We start from the raw sequence: 22,762 nt of genomic DNA on the forward strand, positions 1-22,762 counted from the left end.
CTGAAGCACATTTAGCTGAAATAACTTCGAGTCTGGTTTATTTCCATCACATATAGTACATTTTTCCAACAAGAGCATGTACATTCAATATAGAACATTTCCAGCAAGTTACAGTCTTTCTACTTTCCTTTCACAGTATATTTTAGTGCAAAGCACTGGGAAGGGTAAATGCTTTTCTAGCTATAAAATCATTTTATTATGACCTTGTGGATCTTCAACATTTTAAAATTTTATATGAAAAGTATATAGATGGACAGGGTCCCTCCTAAGTTTACATGTGAAACTATATAAAAACACAGTATATTCTCCTGCTGTACCTTTTAAAATTATAATTTGACAAAAATTACTAAAAATTATTTAAAAATAAAGTATTCCCTAAAAAATACAAAATATTGATACACAAAAACCTGCCCAATATTTCATTAAAGATAGACGTACTTTCATTTTCCCTAAAATCTTGATTACAAAAATGGACAAAAATTTATTACTTTTTAAATTTTTCAGTAGGAATCAAATATTATCTAAAGTAGTCATCTAAAATTTTACTTGGTAGAGGGGGAAAAGGCAGGGTATACACCCCAATCTTCCTTTTTTAGCAATATTTAAAGAAATAAACTAATATTGTAAGAAATGGTTGTGCAGGGATTGTCTGCATCCATAAAATTTCAGTAAGCTATTTACTACTGCCTTCATATTAACATCAGTAAATGTGCGGTCTTTAAAAAAACCTGAAAATTTAAGTTGCATCTATCATTAAAGTGCTTTGAATGAAATTTAAAGAAATACAGGGGAATGTTTAATTTTCATAAAAACCTCAGATGTTTACAAATGAAGAACGTGATGGTCCATGGGAGAAAATGAACTGCAACTTTCCTATAGTATAAATTTTAGAATAAAACCTGCAAACATTTAAGTGCTGTAGAACAAGTTAGAAATAAATGGATGTAAAAATAATTACAAATATTTAGCAGGCTAAATATCTATAATGTGCTGATATTAATTTATCTTTTGGTCCTAACATACACTCACTAGGAAATTATGTATCTGTACAATCCAGATAAAAATTCTGCCAAATGAAGCGGAACAAAACTAAAATCGCTAAGATAAAGTCTTTGTTAATTAAAAATCACCAGTGGTGATATTTTCTTCAGGTTGTTGATCACTTTAATCAACAAACTGTTGGAAAACAAAATTTGCACCATTTGTGTAGAAAACGTAGACCAAATGCACAAGGGTGGTTAGTTGATGGATTGTGATGACAGTACTTAATGTCACAGCTACTTGAAAGTGCTGGAAGAGGCAGTGCCTTAGAAACAAGTGGTTAGATGGTTATTATTTTAGTCAGAAAACAGCAGTTACAGTCATATATTTATCAAAACTTTTTCTTTTTTTCCTCATAGTACCATTTGAAGATGTTTAGTGGTTCTAACACCAATTTAAAGTCTTTCCACAAAAATGAACTCCAAACCTTTTCGTACATCACTTGAAGTTATCTGAGGAGAAATGGGAATAAATGAACACTTTTGAGTTTACCAATAAAACCTTATTTTTAGAATTATACAATAAATGACTTCTAAAGAATGGTTTCATCTCGTTTTCCACACACACAAAAAAAATGTGTGATAGTCAAACCACATTTAACCTACTCAGCACTCAAACTAAGTATACTGCTTTAGAACCTGAATCCAAAACTACTTTAATACTAATTAAATATATTAAATGCCTTAATACGAGGGACACAGGTACTGAAGGTAAACTTTTAAAAATACAGGGAGATTTACGAAAACAAAAGGGAGTCTACACCTTATATTGCATTTTAAAAATCTACATTTGTTCCAAAACCCTCTAAAAAAGTAATATTATTTTCTTTTTCCCCAACAGGGATTTTACTTTTCAACACACAACCATAAAAAAAAAGAAAAAAAACCTACTTAATAATATTAACTATGTTGAAATGATCACCAAAAGTTTATTTAAACAAAAAGGTAAAAATAAAGAGGATCTGGGACCTAAACAATCACTTTCCATAGATCAAAACTAAAACACAGTAACTAACACATACTTCCAAGGAAAAGGGAAAATAATCCAAACTTTTGTTTATCGAGTTTTCCCCTCTGCCTGGAAGCACTGTGTTAAATGTAAATAATAAATGCTAATTGTTCTAAATTCAATTTGGGGGCTGTATTTTTTCTGAGTGCAGCACTTTATTTAGCCGTCACAGATTAATTTTTACAATAATTACAGTGCCTCAAAAGACGTTTTTCCTATAATTATCGCCTTCACAAATTCATTCTAATATACTTAACTTTCCCACAATGTATTAATTAGTAGACTAAGTCACTGAATCAAATTAAACCTGTGCAAAGTTAGTTAAACAGAAGACTTCTATTGTAAACATAAGCCAATATTAATGTATATATTTTACAACATTGAGAGGAAATCACTGACCCTGTGCCATCTATCTATGACTATATTGCATTGTCCTGTGGAAGATTAAGTTCTGAAGTTAACTTTTGTTCCCAAGCCATTGGAATAAAGGTCACTGAAGAGGTAAATGCAATATGCACATTACTCTTGCAGTTCCCATTGCCATAAGATATATGGAAGCAAACGTGTTAAAATGGAACCAGCTATAAATTATGGTCAAATGATTTTTTTAGTTCGATGGGGGGAAATAAAGCAAAACTCTGTAACTGTTCCTCACCAGACAAGAGCCTTAGATCTTGTACTTCGGCCTTTGGTTTTGTTTCCTTCAGGTGAATTGGAAGCATTTGCCTTATGAGTTTTCTTATGATGTTCAAGATAAGTCTTTTTGGCAAATGCCTTTCCACATTTATTGCATCTGTGAAGAGAAAAGTTTTTTGTGACTTTTACTTCAATACCAACATCAGCTACTTCATACTTTTTACTAGGAGAGTTAGAAGTGCCATCATGTTTTGCATCACTATGTTTTGCTTCGTCTCTTGAAGGGCCTCTTTTTGTCACTTTATTTAGAACAAAATCAATGGGCTTTTTTATAGCTCTGATCTCTAAACTGGCTGTTATTTTCCCAAGATAACGGGATGACTTTTTATGAACCACAGTTATGTGTCGTATCACATCACGCTTCCGACGAGTTTCATAAGTGCAAAGAGGACACTTGTAGAATTTAACATAAATGTTATTCCCATCTGTGTGCAATTCAATGTGTTTAGTCAAGTTCTGTTTCGAAGTAAACTGACGTTTACAAAGTTTACAGTAAAGTTGCTTAAAATCAAAGCCAGCTGAAAGTTTTGGTTTCCTGGTTTTTTGCTGGCCACCTGCAGCAGACAGACTAGTTGATTTAGGGCTTTCAGAGTCTTGTTTAACTTTATTTTTCTGTGCTGCCGGTGTGTTCTTTTTTTCATTTGAATGATTTGTTCCCTTTAATTCATTCTGTGGAGAATGGGTAATGGAAGGGGGTGAAGATTCTACAGAATCTGCTGGTTCAACTTTAACTTTTATTTCTGAACTGCTGGCAGTATTATTGGGGCCTTTCTCTCTTTTAGAGTTTGTTCCAGAAAGAGTTATCTTGTGGACAATTTGCATATGTCTTTTAAGCATTATTTGTGAACTATATTTCCTCTTGCAAAGAAGGCATTTGCATGCAGTTAAATTGTATTCAGCCTTTGAAGACGACTTTTGTTTTCGAGTCTTAAAAGATTTTTTAGGAGAAACAGAATCCAGGAACAAAGGTTGCCCAGGCTTTGTTGCTATATCAGGAGTAATTGAATCCCTCCTTAGTCCTCTATGAACTTCATCAAAATGCCTCCTTACATTCGCTTTTGTAGCAAATGATTTACAACATACTGGACAACTCCTACTTAATGGAACTAGAACATTCTTACTGCGTCCTTTAGAGGACTGGTTTGGATTCTTTCGTGTTTCAATGTACTTTTTTAGTTCTTCCATCTTTTTCTTGTGTACTTTTCGAATGTGACGACGAACACCTCGTCTGGAATTGAAATCTTTTCTACAAAGACAACATATCAACTGGTGACCAAAATCAGAATTGTCCGAAGTTTCCAAGTCAGCCTGTGATTCCTGCGGTTGTTCATCAGATGGAGGTGCAATGTCATCTGCAACAATTTCAACAGGAGGGGGCTCTACAGTTTCCACCTCTGTGTCTGTAACTGGAACTGTTTTAGACTGTTCAGTGCTAGTTTCCTGTATTTGAACTTCAGGCTGTTCAGGAGTACTGCTTGACTCTGTGACTTCAGTGGGATTATCAGTCCTTGAAATATATTGAAACACTGCATTTTGATTAGTTTCTATAGGTTCTAGTTTAATAATGTATTCTCGCTTGTCCACACTTGGATATATGGCTTCTAGGAGGTCGTTTATGGCTTGGCTTTGTTTATCATTTACATCAGGAAGGTCTGTTAAGGAAAAAACAACATTTTAATCTGAAATAATTAGCCTGCTCTAGTCCTCTAATATTTTTAAATGTATTATTAACCTGTCTTAAAATTTATTATTAATTTGTATTTATTTTTACAAGAGTATTATCTACTTCTCAGTATTTTATGAGGCTAAAAAACTAGTACTGATTAAATTAAAATTTGCTTGAATTTAAAATCTCATCATGGTACACAAATGTTAAGGAATAGATACAATCTGAAGAGCTACTTAATATAAGGGCCCTTAATATAAAATATTTAAGCAGATGAGTATCCCAAACAATAAAAATAATACTTCATATTTTTAGGCTAGCAAAGGAAAGTCAGAAGTTCTCATAATCCAAGATGGATAAAATACCCTGAAGTATGTTAGTATAAAAATCATTTTTTTTTTTTTTTAGAAAACATAACAGCATTCCTATTAACTTCATCCATAATAACCTAATCTAATTGTATGGGGACATTTGAACAGCTTATGGAAAATTAAAAAGATTTTATAGGAAAACTTAGAAACATAAATGATGATGTATAGAAGTGTTGGTTAAATTCAGTCCTATTACATGTCTTAACATGGCATAATTCTATTAAACCAATGATTAAAAACTATAAATTAATTCCAAAAACAGAGCTAGTTTTATTTTCTTGTGCAATAAAATTACTCTGTCTGTAGGCAACCTAACATTCCTATTGTAACAGAGTTGACTAACACTGGTTATGTTCCTACATACAACGCTAAAATCTAGCTACAAATACAGTATCAAATCTGATAACCACTTAGAAATCAAGAAATGATTTATCATAATTCTTCTGGTCTACTAATCTTTCTTTTTAAAATGGATAAAGTAGTGTCTGTAAGAAGAATACTTTCACAGAAGTATTTATAGAATAAGTATTACAGAACAGTATACCGTAATCCAGCAAATCCATTTATCTATTTCCCTCTAAAATTCAACTAAACTTTAGTTCACACCAAAAACTAACACAGAATAACTACCAGGAAGTTAATTAAATTCCTACTAGTTCCTTAATGGCAAGGTTAGATTTGAAACTAATTTCTAGACTGCCTTTTCATTTACATCTCAAGGATAAAAGAAGTATAGTAAGATCTAACAGGGGTAGGAAAAACTTCAAGACAAATATGAAATTTTTGTTTCATCTATTTCCTCTATTTTAAATCACTTCATACTAATAATTAAAGTGGTACTTTTACTATTTGGAGTTTTGCACTCCATTCCCATCCCCAAAAGGTTAAGTTGAAAAATGCACAAAGTCCACAATGCAACTGAAATATCAAACTGACAAAATAACTTCTACATTTTGTTAAGTCCACAAGAGTTAAATCCCTGAACAAAAAACAATGAAAGTAATCTATGACTTAATAAAATATGTTAAGGAATTAACATAGCTCTTTAAAGCAAGAAAACAGTATTATTATATACACTGCAACTTAATCATACACAGACAATATACTTAACAAACATTTGGTTACACAGAAACTTCATTACCTTACTACCTGCCTTCATTACATAAAGCTATTTCAGATTTCAGGTTAGCTTGCAACACAATCCAATTTCTGATAAAACTGAGAATAAAACTGATCTTCAAATCAAGACCCAGAAAACATTAGAAAGATTATCAATTATTTTTTAATGCTCTCCACAATACCTCCAAAATCAATTTATTTACTAATTCTTTGCTCTATTTTCAACCTTCTCATTTACTTAAGGAGAATCTAAGTAAACAATGAGTCATATCTGGTAACAAGCTGCTAAGAAGTAAAAATACAAACACCCCCATCAAGCATCAATATTGTAATTTAAAATCCTGAATATAAACTGTATAGTTCACATAAACAAAAACAATATCCAATGTTTTAATACAAATAAATGTAGTAAAAATCTAACTTCATTTATCTTTAGCAAAATCCAAGTGAAAGATATTAAAAATAGATATTAAATTATCTCTTTAAGAAACCCAATATATAACACTGAGTCAAGTATTTTATTTTGTTCTCCATCACTAAGTCATCTGTAACCAGATACTGATACCATTCTAATGTGAATGTGCAGCTACAGTATAAGAACACACAGTAAACGCATAAATGAACATATGAATAAAACTTACTGTCATCCATCTGCAGACTTGGTGGGCAGTAGAATTTTTTATGGGTAATTAAATTTGGCAATCCTCTGAAGAGACTGCGGCATAATTTACATTCAAAAATAGTGTCCACGTCTTTTAATAAAATATGCTTAAGTTGTTTAGTTCCTGAGGAAAAAAGAAAGCACAAAGGTAACTTTAACATGTACTTTTAAACTGGAAAATCACTGCTGACAATCCAAAAGAGTGGTTTTACTCTTTAAAACAAAATGCAGGCACTGCCAGTATCTACCACACTATACTCAAAAATAAGTTATAAACTACATTCTAAGCAAAATTTTATCACTTGGATGTTAGGACACCTGAAACTGATGGTCTTTTTCTAATTCAGCAGCCAATCAACTCCTGGGATGTCTTGGCAATGGTTCTAGTATCTGCTTGATCGTCACAATGACCTGGTAATAAAAATGTACATGACCCACTCCTGGAGATTCTGATGCAACAGACCTGGAGTGGTACAGAAGATTTAAATGCCACCTCAACCCACGTTTTTTGCTTGTTCTTCCAGCTCTCTTTTGTACTACGAAGTAAACACATTTCCCCCTGATTACTTAAAGAAGGTCAAAACTGTCTCACAAGATTGTCGTGCCTTTCTTTTTAAATTCAGCTCAAACTACTTGCGGTTCTGGGCCAACATGGGATTATTATCATTTAGCGGACAGTACAGAATCCTTGGTCCGTGGTTTTGAATTTTGCTTAGGTCTCTTAATACTACTAGAAATGTATTGAAAGCCTTTCTCCCTCAAATACTCACCCTAATTGCAATTAATTAAATATTGACAGAAATACTAGTTTAAAGCCTGTCTGCCCCTAGACTATAAATTCCAAAGTGGCCAAGACCAAGCCTGTCTTATTTACAAAGTTCTCAGTTCTAACAACACTGAATAAATATTCACTGAAGAAAAGCCACTTATCTACAGAATCTAAGCATTATGATAGAAGATCAAAAGGCAGGCAGAAAATAAACAGCAACAAGCCCTCCTGAAGTATTTAAAATAAAACACAAATAGAACCTCTTTTATCACTGCTTCCTACTGGTGGTTGACACAGGTAAATGGACAAAATTGATCTCTGTTCACTAATTAATGAGCCTTCAGTTTCTTCAAAAAAAATACAAAAAAGGAAAATAATATTGAATTAAATAGGAAAAAAACAAAAGTGTCCTAAAAAATACCATGAAGACTATCCAGGTACACAGTGACTATTAAGCTTTGGGACTACCAGAGAATAAACACAATCTCAGCAGCATAATTAATACTGTTCAGTTCAGTTCAGTCACTCAGTCGTGTCTGACTCTTTGCGACAGGCCTCCCTGTCCATCACCAACTCTCGGAGTTCACTCAGACTCACGTCCATTCAAGTCAGTGATGCCATCCAGCCATCTCATCCTCTGTCGTCCCCTTCTCCTCCTGCCCCCAATCCCTCCCAGCATCACAGTCTTTTCCAGTGAGTCAACTCTTCACATGAGGTGGCCAAAGTACTGGAGTTTCAGCTTCAGCATCATTCCCTCCAAAGAAATCCCAGGGTTGATCTTGCAGTCCAAGGGACTCTCAAGAGTCTTCTCCAACACCACAGTTCAAAAGCATCAATTCTTCTGTGCTCAGCCCTCTTTGTAGTCCAACTCTCACATCCATACATGACCACAGGAAAAAGCATAGCCTTGACTAGACGGACCTTAGTCGGCAAAGTAATGTCTCTGCTTTTCAATACGCTTTCTAGGTTGGTCATAACTTTTCTTCCAAGGAGTAAGCGTCTTTTAATTTCTTGGCTGCAGTCACCATCTGCAGTGATTTTGGAGCCCCAAAAAATAAAGTCTGACACTGTTTCCACTGTTTCCCCATCTATTTCCCATGAAGTGATGGGACCAGATGTCATGATCTTAGTTTTCTGAATGTTGAGCTTTAAACCAACTTTTTCACCCTCCACTTTCACTTTCATCAACAGGCTTTTTAGTTCCTCTTCACCTTCTGCCATAAGGGTGGTGTCATCTGCATATCTGAGGTTATTGATATTTCTCCTGGCAATCTTGATTCCAGCTTGTGCTTCTTCCAGCCCAGCATTTCTCATGATGTACTCTGCATAAAGTTAATTAAGCAGAGTGACAATATACAGCCTTGACATACTCCTTTTCCTATTTGAAACCAGTCTGTTGTTCCATGTCCAGTTCTAACTGTTGCTTCCTGACTTGCATATAGGTTTCTCAAGAGGCAGGTCAGGGGCTCTGGTATTCCCATCTCTTTCAGAATTTTCCACAGTTTATTGTGATCCACACAGTTAAAGGCTTTGGCACAGTCAATAAAGCAGAAATAGGATCGATAAAAGTTAAGCATTTCTGATTCAATCTTTTGCAATTTGTTTACCTTTAATTTTTAATTTTCATCATGTTGCATTTTATCATCATTTTGAAGATGTTAGCCTTCAAATTTCTATTGCAAAATGATTACCACATTATCATAACTTTACTAAGTCTTCAGAGATTCCAATTCTGATATCATCTAGCTGTGTGACCTTAAAGCTGTGTGCACTTTGGTTTATTCATCTTATGAAACAAACCAAACCTATCTTTGGAGAATATGAAAGAAAATATGAACCTAAATTCCAGAAGAATTAAAAAATATATATATAATGAAATCATTTCTACCACTTCCCAAATCCAATTCAAAGTTTATTTCACGAGATCATACTAACACAAAACCAGAAAACATATATTTTAAAAGATTCAGAAGATAACTTGGGTATTATTCATTGTGTAAAAGTAAGTTCACACACACACATACACTTCTCTAGTCTATTTCACATTACAAAATATATTGGCAATAAACTGCTTATATATTTAGTTCATAGTTAACCTCATAAGTAACTGACAAACTATGAGAGGTAGGCTGATGATAAAGAACACTTTAGATAAATTTCTGTAATTGATCTACATATAATTCTTAGTAAGTACAGATGGGTGTATTACCAGACAGAAGAAAACATGGGGAAACTTTGCATATTTTAATCCTAAATTAAAAAACCAGCTAGACCCATACTACAAATTCAATTCTGCCTTTAAAGATACTAAACTGTTTAAAAGGATTGAAGGACACAGAAATAATCTGAATGAGGTTTAGCTATGACTAGAAACTACAACATGAAGTTATACATAAAAAACATTACTTGTAAAAACTTAAAGACTGTGCCCCTAAATCAGATATCATCTACCAGGTTATCTCAATCAACCATAACAAAAAAAAAGGTATTTGATTTGACCTTGACTAATTAATCTTAATTATCAAATCACAAAAAATACCCTACCACCCTCACACCACTTATGCGCGCGCGCGCACAAACACACACACACACACACACACACACACACACACACACACACAGTTGTATTGATCCAAGCAAACCAAATTTCTTACAGGTCCTTGGATTCACCAAATTCTCTCACTTTTCAGGCCTTCTCCTATGTTTCTTTCTCTCTGCCTATAACATCCTCCCCATTTCCCTCGTCTGGCCCACTTCTAATAATCCTTCAGATTCCAGGTTAGATGTCATTTCCTCCAGGAAGCCTTCTCAGACCCCTCCTGTTTCCTGTTAAGAATTCTTCCCCTATACTCCTGGAGTACCCTGTACATCTATACCATATTATCTCACTATTTTGTGATTAGATACTTTTATCTTCATTAAACTGGAAACTCTAAGAGGACAGAAAAGATACCTTTGATGTTCACCACTGTATTCACAGCTTTCAGGATCACGCCTGATGGATATTTAGTTAGACATACTGGTGAGCTCTCTCCATGTTTAAGAAAATCTTCCCTATGAATTTTTTTTTAAGTCTCTATAAAGTTAACCAGAAAACAAAAAAATGGGACCTGAGTGATTTTCCAATTCTGCTTACATGTATTACAAATGAGAAAAATAAGATGTGTCCTCATTCCATAAACACAGGCAAAAATTATTCCTTAAGTTGGTTTCAGTTACCATTTAAGGTTTTGCTGGTTTCCCACGGGGACATAATGGCTTTATTCTAATCAGCTACCATTTTCTGATTGCTTTGCTCACTAACAGTTTGACACAGCCAACCAACTGTGCCTCTGGCAATAGTTAAAACCTACTATAATCTGAAAAAAGAGACAAGACAGCAACCGAAGTTCACCCAGACAGCAACAGAAATTCCTCCACAACTCTTAATCCTGAGAGAAAGAGAGCCGTGCTGCCTTACTCCTAATTATTCCTTTTCCTATACTGATAACTCTCTCACCTTATGTTTCGCAGCACTGTTTATAATAGCCAGGACATGGAAGTAATCTAGATGTCCATCAGCAGATGAATGGATAAGAAAGCTGTGGTACATATACACAATGGAATATTACTCAGCCATTAAAAAGAATACACTTGAATCAGTTCTAATGAGGTGGATGAAACTGGAGCCGATTATACAGAGTGAAGTAAGCCAGAAAGAAAAACACCAATACAGTATACTAACGCATATATATGGAATTTAGAAAGATGGTAACGATACCCTTGTATGTGAGACGGCAAAAGAGACACAGATGTATACAACAGTCTTTTGGACTCTGTGGGAGAGGGAGAGGGTGGGATGATTTGGGAGAATGGCACCGAAACATGTATAATACCATATAAGAAATGAATCGCCAGTCTAGGTTCGGTGCAGGGTGCAGGATGCTTGGGGCTGGTGCACTGGGATGACCCAGAGAGATGGTATGGGCAGGGGGGGTGGGGGGATGGGGGCTCAGGATTGGGAACATGTGTATGTATGCGGATTCATGTTGATGTGTGGCAAAACCAATACAGTAAAGTAAAATAAATAAATAAATAAAATAAAAATTTTTTTAAATCATCTTAGAAGTCACTACATACTACTTACATACCGTTTACATAGATCATCAATTCAGTATCTTTTGAAAAACCAGCCCTCCAAAGAGAAGGCTTTTGGTGCCTGTAATTAATTAATGAACATTTCAGATTCTCACACATAATGGGTGTTCAATAAAATTTAGTTAAACCTCATCGAAGGTTTAATCCTGTGCTATCAATTAAAGTAAAATACACTGTATATACTGATATAAAGGTTTAAAAAATTTCTTTTCAAAAAGGATCAGTATTCAATTTCACATTAGGTTGTATGTCAGATGCTTGACATAACATCATATTAATTCTAACTCTTCTGTGCTAAGAGACAATCCTCTGAAGAGACTGTAGCATAGTTTACATTCAAAAATAGTGTCCACATCTTTTAATAAAATATGCTTAAGTTGTTTAGTTAAGACAAAGTGAAAGTGAAGTCTCTCAGTCCAGCCTGACTCTTTGTGACCCCATGGACTGTAGCCTACCAGGCTCCTCCGTCCATGGGAATATCCAGGCAAGAGTACTGGAGTAGGTTGCCATTTCCTTCTCCAGGGGGATCTTCCCAACCCAGGGATTGAACCCAGGTGTCCCACACTGCAGGCAGCTGTTTTACCATCAGACCCAGCCCATCAGGGAAGCCCAAAGAGAAGCTATCCTTTTCTCCCTTAATATACTGATATATTGGTGAATGACCCTTTTAAGTTGCAGCAACAACAGTTTTTAAATAGTATATTGTATGCTTTATTGTTGATTCACACATGAACTCAGTTTCTTTAAGATGACTGTTAAACCACAATATCATTCCCAACACTGCAAGCAAATCTGTAATTCCTATCACACCTGCTAAATTCCAAGACCAGTATGAAGGGAATTTCTAACTGATCATCCATCCTTAATAAAAACTTCAAAATTGTTCTCTTAAAACCACTACCTACAAGGGTTGGTTAAAAAAAATTACTAAATTAATTATGAACACTGCAACATACTACAATATATTTATAAGCAGAATGAAATTATTTTAGTGCCTATCTGGTGAAACATTTGTTTAGTCTAACACATATTTACTGAACACCTATTAAATACCAGGTATAATATTATTCACGGAAGACACAAAAGTGAAGGATATTATCTATGCCCTTGAGAAATTCCCAAACCAATATGAATGGCTGCTCTCCTAGCAACACAGCCTCAGGTGAGATGCTTTGAAGATGAATGTAATAACAAATAAAATAAAGCTACATTTTTCTTATCTATCCCCAAAATATGCAATCTGATTTTAAATTTCCTACAATGGCTATGTATCAACTAAAAGCAAAAAATTCCATCATATAATACAGCAGATATGTACCTCTGGTAAGTCATACTTTCATCCCAAGCTTTTGCTTACAGAATCAGGACTTAGGCATCACCATCCAGTCATAGTTTACATTAACTGAAAGAAATGTCACTTTAGCAGTAAAAAAAAAAAAACAAAATCTCTAAGAAACTAAAGACCAAACAAATCTAGTTAGATAACAACAATAGCGAAAATCACACAAAGCCGATTCTCACTTATCACTATAATTTACTTCTCCCTAAGTTGGAGAAGACTCTTGAGAATCCCTTGGACTGCAAGGAGATCCAACCAGTCCATTCTGAAGGAGATCAGCCCTGGGATTTCTTTGGAAGGAATGATGCTAAAGCTGAAACTCGAGTACTCTGGCCACCTCATGGGAAGAGTTGACCCATTGGAAAAGACTCTGATGCTGGGAGGGACTGGGGGCAGGAGGAGAAGAGGACGACAGAGAATGAGATGGCTGGATGGCATCACTGACTCGATGGACGTGAATCTGAGTGAACTCCAGGAGTTGGTGATGGACAGGGAGGCCTGGCGTGCTGTGATTCATGGGGTCGCAAAGAGTCGGACAAGACTGAGCGACTGAACTGAACTGAAAATTAACAGAGACAGGAATGGATTTGGAGTTTGGGACTAGCAGATACAAACTATTATATATAGAATGGATAAACAAGATCCTATTGTATAGCACAGGGAATTATATTCAATATCCTATAATAAATCAAACTGGAAAGGAATATGATAAAGAATGAATATATACACACACATATATAACTGAATCACTTTGCTGTATACCAGAAACTAACACAACAATGTCAATCAACTATATTTCAACTTCAATTTTTTTTTAAGTTAATAGAAAGGAGGGAAAATTGAAAGACAAAAAGTCACCAACGTGATCCTAGAAGGACTGACAGAACTACAGAAAAACTCAAGCAAAGGGCAGGGCACAGTCCAGGTAGTACCTGAATCCTGGCTTCAGAGCTAAGAGCCTGTCTCAAGTCACCCAAGCATTAGAGATTTCAGAGTAGAAAAGCTGTAGGTAGGTGCAAAACAGGTAGCCTTCTAAAAAATATGGGATATTTATATATGGACAGATGTCAAACAACAGTAGAATGTACTGTTTAAAGCCAAAGATACCTAAATACCCAGTCAGCTACCATTTGTGTCAGGAAGAAAGTTAAGGGATATATGTTCATATATGGGTAGAGACTCTCTGGAAGAAGACACAAACCATGTATTAGTACTATCTGAGCAAAGACACTTATTTCTATATTTCTGTATATCCTTTTATACCTCTGTATTATTATTTTTAAGCCACGGGTATATATTAAATACTCCCAGGTGGCTCAGTTGAGTCTACCTGCAATGCAGGAGACACTGGTTCAATTTTTGGATTGGAAGATCCCCTGAAAAAGGAGGATCCAGTATTCTTGCCTGGGAAATTCTATGTACAGAGCCTGGCGGGCTACAGTCCATAGGGTTGCAAAGAGTTGGACATGACTGAAGCCACTTAGCACGCGCACACACACATGTATCATGTAGTCCAAAAAGAAAAGTCTATTCAGATTAATTTTTAAGTCAAGCAAATAAAAGTAGAGATTAGAAGTCAAGAAGTATTTGTAATTTAAAGTGAGGGAAATAGTCCAAAGCTTAAGTTGAAGTAGGAAGCAAAGAAAATGAGTCAAAACTGGTCAAGCAGTCAGTACAACCAGTCAGTACAGCACACATGAGGCTGGTGGACCTAAAAAAGTTAAGTCAACTCCTTCCTCAGCCTTTTATGAATGTCCAGCTTAGGTAGGAATTAAAACCAGGTCATAGAGAGCCCCATATAGGCAGAAGACCATAAATCCCTTAAACAGAGCTGATACAGGAGTTGAAGACAACTATCTGAGCTTGAAGATAAAGAGATATCCTAACACATCATTACTGCACAACCTGGCTGAGCTTCTGAATGTTAACAAGAGGAAAAGCATGACTTCAAAGTTCTATCTTCAAATACCTGTCAGATATAAAACACCACTATAGCTCTTTAAATGAAATGTGTATGACCAAGCCATAATGGAAACAGCCTAGAAAGAGATTAGTTGCTGAGGGGCTGCTTGGGAGAATCTTGTAAGTCTCAGAATGAGAAGGTATCTTAGACCCTGTCATGTGGTCCAAAGTTCCATCTCATCCTCCCAAGGTTTCAGTCAGCAGAGGCTTAAATACCTCTGTGCTAAAGAACAGCTACCTTAGGAGACTTGAGATTATCCAGATAGGTAAGAGATTACTATCCTCAGGAAATCAGAATTACTTAGCTATGAGATACATTAGTAAAGTAAAACAGTTCTTTTTTAATCCAAAATTAGTTTCTTTGTACCATTTAGCATATTTCTAAAACATCTCTAATTAAATAATTGAGTACTTAGAATTTATATTATTTTCAAAATTTGTTAAAAAAAAAAAAAAAAAAGCTCAGAAGGCAAATTTGCCAGAGACATTTTAGAAAGAGCACATTATCCATTTCACAATCCCTTCCTTAATCTTAGTAAAGAAATGGCAAACACAGAAAACCAATACAATCACAGTACAGTGAGAAAACAAATAATTTCATTTTTAAATATTCACCTTCCAAGGTTAAAAAAATATACAGATTTTGGATACAAGATCTTGTTGAAGAGGAATTTTTTTCAAGATAAAAGCACAAATAAATGAAACAATTCTAACTTCTTAATCAAATAACATTGTAATAAACTGAAATAGTAAAATTTCAAATTGCAAATTTTTAAAAAAGAAACCTAAGGCAAAGAATATAACTAAGTGTGAAGTTATTATCTTCATTTCCACGATATGAGAAAGAACAAAAAGAATTTTTATCTCTGTACTAAAAGTAGCTAACAGAAACTCTTACTGCAATTAAAAACTAACCATTTTTCTGTTATGCCAGAAACATACTTAAATGTTGCCTCTAATTAGTAAAATTTTAACTGTATTTACCATAGGAGAATTTGACCTATTAGTTATTTCTGTTAACCAAGGGCAATTATCCCAAGTAAAAAGCAATAAAAAAAACACAATAAAATATGTCATACCACCGTCCAGCATGAGCACAGGTATTTGTTATAGCATACATGAAATACTGATATAAATACATAAAAGCAACGCCATGAGGATTATAGATGAAAAGTGTTAAGAAATGACTCTCAAGAGTCAGAAATTAACTTAAAGGAACAATCTGTTTTTTAGAATCCTAAAATAAATCAAATGTATACTATTTCCCTTTAAAAAGATTTAAAAACAAGCACCTTAAAAAATTTCTCATCTATACAAGTGGTTTCATACAAATTCTCTAAATCTCAGAATTTTTTCATTAAGATACAGTAACCTTTAAAATAATAACAAAAGGTATTCTAATCCTTAAACTTGGGATGTCCACCACTTAGGTGTCCATCAGTCATGTGCATTTGCTAGTTCATACTTGATTTAATACCCCACAATGTCAAAGAAGCCAAATCCACAAGTGGTAGACAAGCGGATGTAAGAATCACAACAACCTACCGACAGGACTCCTAATAGTTCTCAACCATTTATACTTAGTGATCAACACCCATTTTAGAGCGCTGGACTGTAACTGCACAAATATACTTATTATATATCCATTATTATAGTAATATAATGGAAAGAAAAGCTAAACAAATATATCTGAAGATATCAGGGCTAGAATAAGTCTTTTTTTCTATCACATGCTCTACTTAAGATACTGAAACTCCAGGGTTAGGTAGGAGATGGTGAGTTACATAAACAGAGATGATAAAGTAATTAATCTAGAACAAGAGACATCTCAGACATTCCGAGTAAATAATCTACCCTGCCAAAGCTCATAAAGACCTTGTATAATTTAGTACTGTCTTCTGAGAGTTTATAAAGACCATGCCAAAAAATAACAATGTATCTTTAAGAGACACTTTACCAGCAAATATACCATATATTTCTTTAAATCATTCTAAACACTTTTAAAATTAGTATATAATAATACTGAAAAATAATTTCTAATCAAGCAGTATTTACTCGTCCACTTTTTAAAAATGACAATCAAAAGTATATTATAAAGAAAATCAATGTATATATTTCATTTTTTAAAAATTATTTCTAAGGATTTCTAGGTAATTTTAAGGTACTACGTGAAGATTGAAAATACATCCTAAAACATTCATACCTGATCGAAAGCACTCAATTATTTGCTGAATACCAGATTTGGATGTCTGTAGTGGTTGCTGTAACAAAGGAGCATCTCCAGGTTCCAGGATATAAACTACATGGAAGACAAATACCCACCCCAATCCCCACAAAAAAGGGTTATTTAAATCATTTACTATTGAAGTAAAACAATGGTTTGCTATAATCATGTTAAATGACAATCACACTTTTTTGTATGTATTTCACCATTAGCTTTTTAAGGCAAAATAAAATAATGGTACATATATAACTACAATTTTTCTCAATTCAAGGTAAAACTAAGGCTGCTGAGGCTATGCATTAAGTTCAACTGCAAAGATCTTACTATTTTGGTGTTATTTAGTACATATTAGTCGTATTTGCTTTTTTTATTCCCCTTGAAGAGGAACTACTACATTTAACCAAAATTCTAGGGCAATAATAGCCTAGCCACCCCTCATAAACCATTCCAAAACTCTCCAGACAATCTAGTACAGCTCTCTGGCAATTATGAGAGCAAAACTCAAGAACCACTGCCTAAGGAAAGAACTGGTCAAGTGCACAATGACAGATGTATAAGAATGTTCACTACAGCACTCTGCAGCACTATAAATAATTGAGAAAAATTTCAAACAACTTAGAAGTCTCTCAAAAGGAACCAGACTAAATAAACTATGAAATATCCATACAACAGAACCTCTCACGGCTGTTACACAGCATGAGCTAGACCTGCATGTGCTGACAACAAAGGATGTCAATAATACATTGTTAAGCAACACAAGCAGGTTATAAAATATGATCTCAATTATACTAATATATATTCCAATAGCTACAGAAATAAATTTAATATATATGTGTGTTTATGTATAAATGCTTATATAAACACAAAAAGTCTGGTGGGACAGCGGGATACCAACAAAACTTAACGAAGGTTCTTTCTGTTGGGTTGGGTTTATAGAGGTGAAAAACTTTCTGCCTCACACTTCACTAGCCCAGGCTTTTGGAAGTATGCATTTTAGAAAAAATGCATTTCTTATAATATGTAAAAATAATATTCCCGTTGTAAATATACAGAGGTCTATATCATCCCTGCTTGCCAATACCCCCAGATTATTAGTATAAATATATAATTAAAAAGGTTATAGTAATAAGAAACAAGGTAACTGAAAAAGAAAACTGAGTTTTCCATTAGACATCAGGTAGAGACAGTTGTGGTGGAGAAAAAGCAGTCATTTTAATCACCTCTTTTAGACATCAGGTAGAGACAGTTGTGGTGGAGAAAAAGCAGTCATTCTAATCACCTCTTTTTTCAGTATGTTATGTTTTACCATTTTAACCCAGATGATGTTTTACCATCATCTGCTCAGTGTTGAGAAGATAAGGAGGGTTACTTCAGTAATGGGTGCTGCTACTGCTTCAGAGCCTGGGCCTGGAAAGCTCTCAACTGTCTGATAAGGGGGATAAAGCCTGCCGTGCTATGTGTATAGACACAGCCTTAAGAGTCTCTTCTAGGCTTCAACTCTTAAGTTCAGTGTACACAAACAGGAAAAACTATGTCTCAGGAACAAACCATTCCATTAACCAAAATTTTCCCAATTTTGAGACACTTTAGGGATATTTTAAAATACATACACACAAATACAACTCATTTTGAGAACATGTAACATTGGCACTAACTGCAGTGGTTAAGGAAACATTCCAGACCTGGACTGACTGTGCTGAAATTCTTTTTTTGCCATTTACTAGATACAGCTAGGGCAAATTACACTCTCTATTTCTCTATTCTCATCTCCAAAATGTGAATATTAAAAGTACCTAAATCATAGAGTTGTGTGAGGATTATATTAGCTAATGCAGGTTCCTGGTTAAATCGGAGCATGGAATACAGTAGAGACTCAATAAATGTTTTATCACCATTATCATCATCTACAAGTCAACTGCTTTCCTGACACCAAAAATGAAAAATCTCTTCCAAAATCTAAGAGAAGTAGAATTGAACCCCTCAGAGAAACAGCAGCAAACGTTTGTAAACAGAGTGATGATATCATTTATTTGGATTAGATGGATCTCTTTCTAGTATCTGTACATTCTAACAACCAATAACTGATTACGAAAAATAATAAAAGATAGGGTAGAAATTATACAATTTTAAAAAGTCCCAAGGTCTGACTCTCCAACTGGCAAAAATTCTGTAAAGCAAGAATGAAAAAAGAGTAACAAATAAGAGAGAAATATGATTAAAAAAATAGAAACTTCTCTTCAGCACCCCCTTTCCTCATTTAGGTACATGCTCCAGAAACTTTCCACTAATTTCCACTTCCACATGACAACATCAATTTAAAGCTAGAGCAAAATTTTGTTACCCATCACCATCACTGGTACCACCAGAATACATACACATCCTGAGACACCATTCAAAATAACCCCAGGGTTAGTTTTGTTATGAGTGGAATATCCACCTGGTATACACATCTGTATAGGTCCCATTTCTTTCTTCATTTGAAAATATATTCTCAATCCTAAAAAAGCTTTTTATGTCAATATTTTATAAAAATTTCTTCTTGCATATCCTATCATCCCTCCCAAGATCAGGTCACATAACAAGGAAAAAAACAGCACCTCCCTCCAGCCAAAAACCCTAGTCTCAGAGGTTATCATCTTTCTTTACATCCTTCCAAGAACACACCTCCCAGAATCACCTACTTGCGTTAAGAGTCTCTCCTCCCTTAAAACAAGCCTCTTAAGATATTCTTCAACCTAAGATGTCTGAGATTTGCTTACAAATAGTAGTGAGCAGGGGAGCAGTTGGAAGATAGAGAAGGAACTGTGGTGAGGGGAGAATACAGATCAAAAGTAATTGTCCACATCCTCACATACTGATAACCGATGGACCTGTGTGTTGGTTACGTAAGGTTCCAATAGCATTCTACCTTTGAATGTTTGAAAATTTTTCTAACAAAAAAACTTTCTTAAAACATAACTAGGAATATACTTTACATACGGGCTTATAACACCACCACTCACTACAAATTGATCCAGCCTATCAAGACCTCCCCAGAAACACATTGCTCTCTCTCATTCGGGAACTCACCTACTATTCATAATTCAAACGGATGACAGATCTCTCAGCAGAGTTCATTAAAAGAACCTCATAAACATAATGTCATCTTCTTCCCTCCATCTGAGGGCAACCTCTTTTTAAAACTACCATTTCTATTCCTCTCAATACTGGAAACATCCTCTCACTTGGTCCTTTATCTTCCTGTGAAATAATGACAATTAAAACTACCTCATAAGTTACACTTCTACCTTTCCAATGAACTAAACCCTCAGAAGGGGTTTACTTCTAACTAAAAAAGCAAAGAAATACCAACCACTTTTGACCTAACAGTCTGAAAAATAAACTGCATGGGAAAAGTTTCTGGCAAAATAAAGCTGAATTTTTAAAATTAAAGCAACTTATCTGACTTTGTGTTAATGAGGGAGGAAAAGAAGCACAAGTTTCAACACAAATTTAAAAGTTCATCTCTGGAAAATATCTTTAAAGTATCTGAAAACTTTATCAGAATACACTAAATAAGGTATGGTCACAAATTACCTTATCTGTGTACTTATTTACATCCATCCCTTTCCACTCAAAGGTTCCATGAAGGAGCGAAATTATCTGTTGTGTTCACCACTTATATCCACATTGCCTTGAACAGTGCCTAGCACCTAACTGGTACTCAATAAAGACTTGTCAAAGAACTAAATGAATGACAAAATACATCTCTTCCTAAGCAACAAGCCTTAATATGATTTAATTAACTAATTCAACTTAAACGACTTCTCAGAAAAATACAGAATAAAAAGACAGTGGAAGAGACTGTCTTCCAGTGGGGAAAAAAAGAGTGGAAGTATAAGAAATCATTCACAGTTTTCTACTTCAAAACTAGCAAAATCCATTCAACAACTGGTAAAATATAAGGGATATATATTCACTTCAAATACACAAAATGTGCAGTAGAAAGGATGATGAAAGGTAGGCAAACCAGGGAGCAAGTGAATAAACACTGGATTCCACTCTGGGACTGCCTGTTTTATTAGCAGAGGTTATCATTTTCAGCAAATTAGTGGGGATAGGGTCATAGTACAAATTTTATTCTAACATGTACCAAAGTTTCCAGACAATAGAAGTTCTTCCCCTTTAACACCACCATTTTTTTTCCCCGTTAATCAAAATGTGCTCTAAGTGAATTTCACTGTGACAAAACCAAGTACACTGGGTGCAGTTAAAATACCCCAACAAGAAACAAGCAAAAGTACTAAAAAGTCCTACAACTTTTACATCAAAAATAATGCTCAACAACTGCCTTTGAACTTAACAGAAAAGCCTTTTGTTGGTTTAGTGACAGCGTATATTCAAGGATTCTTTTAAGCTGTACCTCTAAATGTTTCTAATAATGCACAAACTTCTAGCAAGCAGAAAAACTATCACTAGTTTATACATCACATTTTATTAGTGTTCTAATACTCCTTGTGAGATTCCAAAAAATACCTTTTTAGTTTCATAAAGTCAACTAAAAAACATCCCTCTGAACAATATCCTAAAAATATTTATCTTAAAGAATCAGATTTTGCAATCCTGTGTTCTGTCCAAGATCTTTAAGAGGTCGCACTTAATACCTCATTCTCCCAACGAGTTGACTTCGACAAACTTTCCTTAGCCCAAACTAAACTCATTCTTAGGTTTAAGCATTATTCTCTCTTTCAATACTATTTAAGCAGAAGAAATTTCTAGTTTTTAAAAGTTTAAATGAAACAGCTTTCATAAAAATAAATGGTAGTATTCTAATACTACCTATTTTTTCCTTTCGCTTCAGTTTTAACCATTCACAGAGCATGAGGGTACACTACTAGCTACAAGCTGCCTTGAAAGGGAAGGAAAAGGGATTGAGTAATCGATCTTGTGGAAAAGATTTAAGGTGACACCAGCAGTACGTTTTTGAAGGGATCAAGCAAGGGAGATCTCTTGTTTGTACAAGCTTTTAGCTTCATAACTGGTTTTATGCTAGGGGAAATTATAGCCTGCTTAGTTAGGAATGACTTCTTGGGCAGGAAGAAAACAGAGAGTAGAGTGGCTCTGATGGAGACCAAAGCAACTGGAGAAGAAAGGGGTATACCTGGTTCACAGCATCCGTGATGATGGTGGTCAGTCTGACAGTATTTGTCCCTTAAAGGCATTTTCAGTGGGCGCGACCTACTTTCCTTTCACTGTAAGAAGCTCTTCATTGCGGCTTGGCTGTTGAAAGAAACACAAACCCGTCACTCACCCTGAACTTCCTGGGGGGGCTCTCGCTGCATTTTCCAGAAACGTTCCCATCACCCACCCTCCGCTTCCCCTCCAGCGCCCTGCAACCTTCCTCTCCAACTGAAAAATAAAAACGCACGAAGGCTTCACCAGCCCGAACTCCCGCACAGGTTCATCGCCCTACCCGGAAACGCAGCCCCGGGCGCGCAGCGCAGGGCGAGGGCCTGGCCGGCTGCGCGGGCGGCGGCGACGGCCTCGCCTTCCCGGGCGGGCGCGCGCGGAGATGGAGGCGCGGAGCGCAGCGGGCACGGCCAGCGCCGGGGCCCGCGGGGCGGGGGGCGCGGCGGCAGCAGAAGGGTAGCTCCCGCCAGCGGCCGGCCCACACCAGCCCTCCCGCTACGCACGTGCGCAGGGGTCTCCCAGGCAGAGCCCCGGTCCCCCAAACCAAGTGCGCCCAACTTACTGAACTCCTGGGGCGGGCCGGCGGGCGGGCGGAAGGAA

At 35.5% G+C, this 22,762-nt stretch overlaps 1 protein-coding gene across 2 annotated transcripts; it reads right to left on the minus strand.

Annotated features, from left to right (window-relative positions):
* Positions 1-30: 30 nt before the first annotated feature.
* ZNF800 (zinc finger protein 800) lies at positions 31-22,194 on the minus strand. 2 transcript variants are annotated; one of them, XM_068972918.1, is made up of 5 exons: positions 22,134-22,194; positions 16,973-17,068; positions 6,543-6,686; positions 2,705-4,397; positions 31-1,493 (listed from the first exon to the last, which is right to left on the minus strand). In XM_068972918.1, coding segments are annotated over exons 1-5 (1,995 nt in total). In that variant the 3' UTR covers positions 31-1,492. The 2 variants fall into 2 exon arrangements, with proteins under 2 accessions (XP_068829019.1, XP_068829018.1); XM_068972917.1 differs by lacking the exon at positions 31-1,493 and having other exon boundaries at positions 2,557-4,397.
* Between the last annotated feature and the right edge of the window lie 568 nt (positions 22,195-22,762).

The sequence above is a fragment of the Capricornis sumatraensis genome, chromosome 5, assembly GCF_032405125.1.
Source record: "Capricornis sumatraensis isolate serow.1 chromosome 5, serow.2, whole genome shotgun sequence".
NCBI classification, from domain to species: Eukaryota; Metazoa; Chordata; class Mammalia; order Artiodactyla; family Bovidae; genus Capricornis; species Capricornis sumatraensis.